Genomic DNA, 6,992 nt, shown 5'->3' with positions numbered 1-6,992 from the left:
ACAAGTCCACATTTCCCTTGCTCTGTCATTACCATCTTGCTGATGTTTTTCTTCCAAAAATCCTTTGCCTTGGAAAACCCAGAAATATAATTTGCAAAGCTGGTATATCATAATTTGATGATCAGGCACGGACTGGAGTAGCTTATTGATATGGGATAAAACTGCTCCTGTAAGGAGGAACCAAAACACAATGTATAACTCAGCAGAGTTACTGGCTCCTCACTTGACAGTAGGAAAAGAAATAATTAAATTATTGCCTTAATTACTTCCACGTTATCAGGCCAATTGGAAAAGCACTTCTTTCAGTCATTTGTAAGAATTCCCTGGCTCCTGGAGCAGGAGTTCTTCCATCTCAGCCACTGCTTTCCTCAAAGAACCCAGGGATTCTGTACCCTGCTCTGCAAATTTACACTGCACGGTTCTCCTTCCTGCAAAACTCTGCACAGACTTTCCAGCTTAGCCTCATATTTCATACTGACATCCATTCTGGGTACAGGATTTTCGGTGCAGACATTTGCACCAATGCATAGAAAAATGGAAACAAACAAAAAAAAACCCACAAACAAACAAAAAACAAAACACAGCTTTATGGTCTTTGGGATACCACAGACTCTGCAATCTGACAGGTATGCTGGTGATACCCATGTGGGGTGATTCACCCTCATTCTCCATTGCATTCAACAGGAGAGACTTGTGTTTTCCAATAGCATCTATTTTTCTTCAGGCACCTAGTACCTAGGGGAGCTTTGCACAGGACTAGGTGTGGCTGGTGCATTCACTAAACATGCTGATCTGAAAACATGGAGAACCTGATTGCTTCAAAGTTTGCAGACAAAAATGGTCACCTATGGCCCTGATGAGACTGATGTTCTTAACCTTGCCTAGGATGAGACTTGGGCCAGAGTCAGAAAAGGTCTGGGAGTGGTGAGCAGGGACAGGAGCAACTTCCCACTCTCTTTCCTGACACCTGAGTGCTACTGCATGTCCTGGGAGAAAACAGAGGAATTGCTGCAGAAGCTCTGCTCTTCTCAGCAGTTCCTCCCTGAAAACAGTAGCATCCTTCAAATGGTTAGCCAAGTATTAGGGATGGGCTGAAAGATTCATACTATCTATGCTAACAAGCCTAGACTTGAGAAAAATAACTTGTCTTTGCTAGAGTTAAGCAACAGCATACTTGATCCTGCTGAACTTTGATCACCTTAAGTAACACTGTGATAAACTTTCTGGGTACTTGTATACAGTGTGAAAAAAGCTCTCAAAATTCAAAATTCTGACCAACTCTTGCTTGTAAGAGATAGCAATGACATAACAGTAACTACGTTGGGTAGATTCTTATGTGTGAGTTGTAGATTTACTTAGAGTGAAATTATGTACATTGAATGGAAATAATTAGTTGTTGCTTATTAGGATGAGCGTCATTCATCTCATCCTTAACCTTCTAAATAGTTAAGTAGTGCCTATTTATCTCAGCTCACTCTGAGAAGGATCCCAATGTAAGTAACATGTAATATGTATATAAATCTTGCCTATCTTATGCATATGTAGCAAGGGGGTAAGAAGATATCTCTTTCCCTCAGCTAATATTTTGCCATGAAAAAGTCTCCTCTTTTGTTCTATGATATTTTGGCTGCTTTTCAAGCCATGCTGATACTTTGCTTTTCATCTACTGTTTCTGTAGTTTCCAAAATACCCATCAAAGGCCTCTCCAAAATCTACCTAATACTATGCCTGACTATCATTTATGTAATAACTTAGTGAGGTCTTCAAAGAACACAAGTTAGTGTATATCTGCAATATGAACGGCAAGGCAACATGGAGAAACTGAGCTGTTCCTGACAAAACTTACTGATGCTTCAGCAACCCAGTTAGATGGCATCCTGGCATAGGATGTCCCATGCAAAGAGTTCAGTAGGACACACCACCCTTTTTAAAACCAGACATTATTCAGGCCCTATCTTAGATTACCAGTTCTTCTAGTATTCTGTTTTCTAAAGCTCATTTATGACTGCTCTGCCACACTGCCTTGCAAAGCTCTTTTGTCCACAGTTTAGTTCAAGCATAAGAATAGCAAGGCCATTGCTCTTGCTCTATTCTCAGAGACCTAGATGCTGGGATTATTTTGTTTATATGACAGGAAAATAGACTTGCAATGTTTGATGTCCAAAAAAATAAATAGCTTACTCAGTCTTTACCTTGCAAATAAATCTTATTTGCTCTGTTTAATATTTACCAGTGGGCATTGACTTAATACTAGCCAGCAAAATGAAGAATAGGGAAGGAGCATCGTGAAAGAGAGGTCCAGCAGACTCTTTAAACTTCACTGTAAGTACCATACTATACTTTCTAAGAAGACTTTGAATCCTTGTTGTTTGTAATTTCTGCCATTTATTACACAATATTAATTATTGAATGATTTCTTGACTGAAGTACTGCAAAGGATAGCTGCAAACTCTTCAGAAGGGATAGGCTAGGAAGGAGAGATGGGGGTTGGGGAGCCTTGTAAGTTAGGGATTTTTTTGATTGTCTAGAGCTGGACAGTGGTGATGACAGGGTTGAGTGTTTATGGGTAAGAATTAGGAGAAGGCTAGTGAGGCAGGTGTCATGGTGGGAGTCTGTTATAGACTGTCCACTCAGGCTGAAGAGGCAGATAAAATATTCTATAAACATCTGGGAGAAATCTCACAATCGCTAGCCCTTGTTCTTGTAGGGGACTTCAACTTACTAGATGTCCTCTGGAAATACAACACAGCAGAGAGGAAACAGTCTAGAAGGTTTCTGGACTGTGTGGAAGATAAATTCCTGACACAGCTGGTGAGTGAGCCAACTAGGGATGGTGCCCCACCAAACCTTTTGCAGATGCTGGAGGCTGTCTTGGACACAGCAGTCATGAATTAATAGTTTCTGAACCTTGGAAAACAAAGACTGAACTTCGGAAGGGCAGACTTTGGCTAGTGTAGGAGACAGGTTGGCGGAGTCCCTTGGGAGGCAGTCCTGAAGGACAAAGGAGTCCAGAAAGGCTGGGCACTCTTCAAGAAGGAAATTTTAAAGGCTCAGGAGCAGTCTGTCCCCACATACAAAGAGATGAGCTGGCGCAGAATAAGAACTGCCTGGCTGAACAGAGAGCTGTGGCTGGAGCTCAGAAAGAAAAAGAGGGTTTATGACTTTTGGAAGAAGGGGCAGGCCACTCAGGAGGACTATAAATGAGGCTGTGCAGAGAGGAAATTAGAAGGGCCAAAGCCCAGCTGGAGCTCAATCTATCTACTGGTGTTAAAGACAATACAAAATGTTTTTTTTTAATACATAAATAAGAGAATGAGGACTAAGGAGAATCTCCATCTTTTATTGGATGTGGGTAGAAACATAGTGACAAGAGATGAGGAAAAGGCTGAGGTAGTTGACCAATTGTTCTGTGGGTACTCAGTCTCCTGAGCTGGTAGATAGGGACAGGGTGCAGAAAGAAGCCCTCATAATCTATGAGGAAATGGTTAGCAATCTGCTAAACCACTTAGATGTACACAAGTCTATGGGGCCAGAAGGGATCCACCCAAGGGTACTGAGAAAGTTGGCTCGCCAAGCCACTTTCCATCATTTATCAGGGCAGGTCCCAGTCAACTGGTAGCTAGCAAATGCAATGCCTGTCTACAAGAGGAGATGGAAGGAGGACCTGGAAAACTACAGACATGTCACCCTGACATCAGTGCTGGGGAAGCTCATGGAGAAGATTATCCTGAGTGCCATCACGCAGCACCTACAGGCCAACCAGGCAATCAGACCCAGTCAGCACAGGTTTATGAAAGCCAGGTCCTGCCAGATGAACCTGATCTCCTTCTCTGACAAGGTGGTGTGTTCAGTGGATGAGGGAAAGGCTGTGGATGTGGTCTACCTAGACTTCAGTAAGGCTTTTGACACTGTTTCCCACATTGCTCTCCTGAAGAGGCTGGCTGCTCATGGCTTGGATGGGTGTACACTTTGTTGGTTTAAAAACCAGCTGGGCGGCCAGGCCCAAAGAGTCACAGTGAATGGAGTTAAATCCAGCTGGAGGCCAGTTGCAAGTGGTGTCCCCCCGGACTCAGTACTAGGGCCAGTTTTCTTCTATATTTTTATAAATTATCTGGAAAATGGCATCAAGTGCACCCTCAGTAAGTTCCCAGATGACACCAAGCTGAGCAGCAGTGTTGATCTGCTCATGGGTAGGAGGCTCTACAGAGGGATCTGGATAGGCTGGACCAATGGGCTGAGACACACTGTATGAGGTTCAGCAAGGCCAAGGGCCGGGTCCTGCACTTGGGGCACAACAACCCCATGCAATGCTACAGGCTGGGGGAAGAGTGGCTGGAAAGCTGCCCGGTGGAAAAGGACCTGGGTGTCTTGGTTGATAGCCAGCTGATTATGAGCCAGAAGTGTGCTCAGGTGGCCAAGAAGGCCAACAGCATCCTGCTTGTATCAGGAATAGCATGGCCAGCAGGACCAGGGAAGTGATTGTCCCTCTGTAGTTGGTTCTGGTGAGGCCACACCTCAACTATTGTGTTCAGTTTTGGGTCCCTCACTACAAGAAGGACATCGAGGTGCTGGAGTGTGTCCAAAGAAGGACAACAAAGCTGGTGAAGGGTCTAAAGAATAAATCTTATGAGGAGCATCTGAGAAAAGGAGGCTCAGGGGAGACCTTATCACTCTCTACAATTAACTTAAAGGAGACTCTAGCGAGGTGGGGGTCGATCTCTTCTCCCAAGCACCAGGTGGTAAGACAAGAGAAAATGGCCCTAAGTTGCACCAGAGGAGGTTAAGGATGGATATTAGGAAAAATTTCTTCACTGAAATGGTTGTGAACTATTGGAACAGGCTGCCCAGGGAAGTAATTGAGTCACCATCCCTGGCAGTCTTCAAAAGATGTGAAGATGTAGAGCTTGGCGACATGATTTAATGGTGGACTTGGCAGTGCTAGGTTAAATGTTGGGCTAGGTGATCTTGGAGGTCTTTTCCAACCTAGAAGATTCTGTGATTCTGTGTGATTCTGTGATTCTGTAATTGGAAATTTGGCTTCTTGGAGCATGTTATATGTCAGGAGCAGGATTCAGTCACTGATACAGCTCCTAGGTACAGTGGCAGGATGACTGGGAGATACAGTCCCAAGTGAATATTCATCTTCAGTTGATTCCAAAACACCAAACTCCTCCCAGAGGAGTAAATTCAGGTGCAGCTGAAGTCATAATGAGATCACGGGCACTTCAGAAACACTTCAGCAAAAAATAGTTCTTCTGCTAAAGTGCTTATTGAATGCATGGGAGCAACAGGTGAGCTCAGCCATGCACTTAGAAATAACCTTAGAAATGCAATGAGGCCGTGCCAAAGGCAAGGACTGTTTCAAATGTGATACCTCATAAAAACCTACACAATATCAATTCTTCTATGGTGGTGTCACATTAGTATCTTTCTTTGCTTGTTGATTAGAAGCTGACAGAACAGATTAGAAAAGGACTAGCCAGGAGGCCAAGAGGAAAACTACTTCTATTCAGAGCAGTAACCGTAAACACCGATATCTGGAAATCAGTATCTTGAATAATATAACTGCTTTTATGCAGGAAATGTAACATTCTCTAGATCTAAAAGTTTTTTTTGGTTTTTTTGTTGTTGTTGTTGTTGTTTGTTTGTTTGTTTTGTGGTTTTTTTTTTTCTTAACAGAACCATTCAGAATGAAAATGAAGTCTGCACTGTATTTGTCTTTGGTGATTGTTGGGCTTCAAGTCCAGGCTCTTCATATACCCAATCACAGTGATGAACAGGAGGAGCAAGACACACCTCATTCCCCTGCTGAAGGTGGAAACTTGCCTCACCTCAAGATAGTCCCCAGCAATGCTGACTTTGCATTTAGATTTTACAAGCAGGTCACAGAGGAGGAAAGTAACAAGAACGTTTTCTTCTCTCCTTTGAGCCTCTCCACTGCCTTTGCAATGCTCTCCCTGGGCGCCAGAGCACACACGCTCAGTCAACTGCACAAATGCCTCGCTTTCAACCTGACAGAGCTGGAGGAGAGGGAGATCCATGATGGCTTTCAGAGACTCCTCCAGCTGCTGAATGATCCTCACCGAGAGGTCCAGCTGAGTATGGGCAATGCCCTGTTCATAAATAATGAACTGAAACTGCGCCAAAAGTTTTTGGAAGATGTCACAACTTTTTATGATTCTGAAGCTATTTCTAGCGACTTCCAGAATTCTGAAAAGGCTGTAAATGAAATCAATAACTATATAAAAACAAAAACCCATGGCAAATTTGTTGACTTCCTGCAGAATCTTAGTCCAGATGCTTTGATGATTTTGATTAACTATGTTTACTTTAAAGGTGAGTGACAAACATTGGTAACAGTTGTACACATAAGCTCCGGAAGTCTGTCCAGCCCTAAGAAACAAGTATCTATATATATATATTTCACATTGTGAACTTAATCTATCATCTAATTTTAAATGACATAAGGAAATATTTGAAAGACAGGTATGAAGAATCATCTTCTATAAGTAAAAAAAGAAAAAAGAAATTAAAAAAAAAAAGGAAGGAAGAAGAAAAGATGGAAGTAGTAATCAATCCCATATCATTTTATGTCAGGCTCTGAGCTGAAAATATTCAGAAGGGATGAGCTTATGATCATTTTTTGAAAGGCACAGCTCTTTGTGCAGGACATGGTCAAAGTGAAACATGGATGGCACAAAAGAAAGCAATAACCCTGGAGCCCATATAATGGGATTCACAGAGGTTTTACCATCGAATTAGCAGATGAAGGCTCAGGTCTTTTCCTCAACCTGTATTTTCATTGTGTCATTTTTATTTAAACAATTGAAATGATACAAAGCTTCTTTCCATGACCAGGGAAAAAACATCCTTAAATTGAGATAGGCTTGTTGTTGAATTTACTGTTCAAATATAATATTTTGAGCATCAACTAATGTGTCATGCACTTATTCATCCCTTTTACAGTTTATTCAATTCTATACTCTTTCTTT

At 42.3% G+C, this 6,992-nt stretch overlaps 1 protein-coding gene across 1 annotated transcript in view; it reads left to right on the top strand.

The window, feature by feature from the left end:
- The first annotated feature begins 2,214 nt into the window (after window positions 1-2,214).
- The window catches only part of LOC308196595 (uncharacterized protein), a 45,492-nt gene continuing 40,714 nt past the window's right edge, over window positions 2,215-6,992 (top strand). The window contains exons 1-2 of the mRNA XM_080595733.1: window positions 2,215-2,322; window positions 5,680-6,336. Coding sequence (XP_080451859.1) covers window positions 5,691-6,336 — 646 coding nt within the window. The 5' untranslated portion in view covers window positions 2,215-2,322; window positions 5,680-5,690. The remainder of the gene's footprint in view (window positions 2,323-5,679; window positions 6,337-6,992) is intronic.

The sequence above is a fragment of the Anser brachyrhynchus genome (genome assembly GCF_964034855.1).
Source record: "Anser brachyrhynchus genome assembly, chromosome: 5".
In the NCBI taxonomy this organism is placed as follows: Eukaryota; Metazoa; Chordata; class Aves; order Anseriformes; family Anatidae; genus Anser; species Anser brachyrhynchus.
Note: the sequence above shows the minus strand (reverse complement) of the source record. Positions and strands in the feature narration are given on the sequence as shown.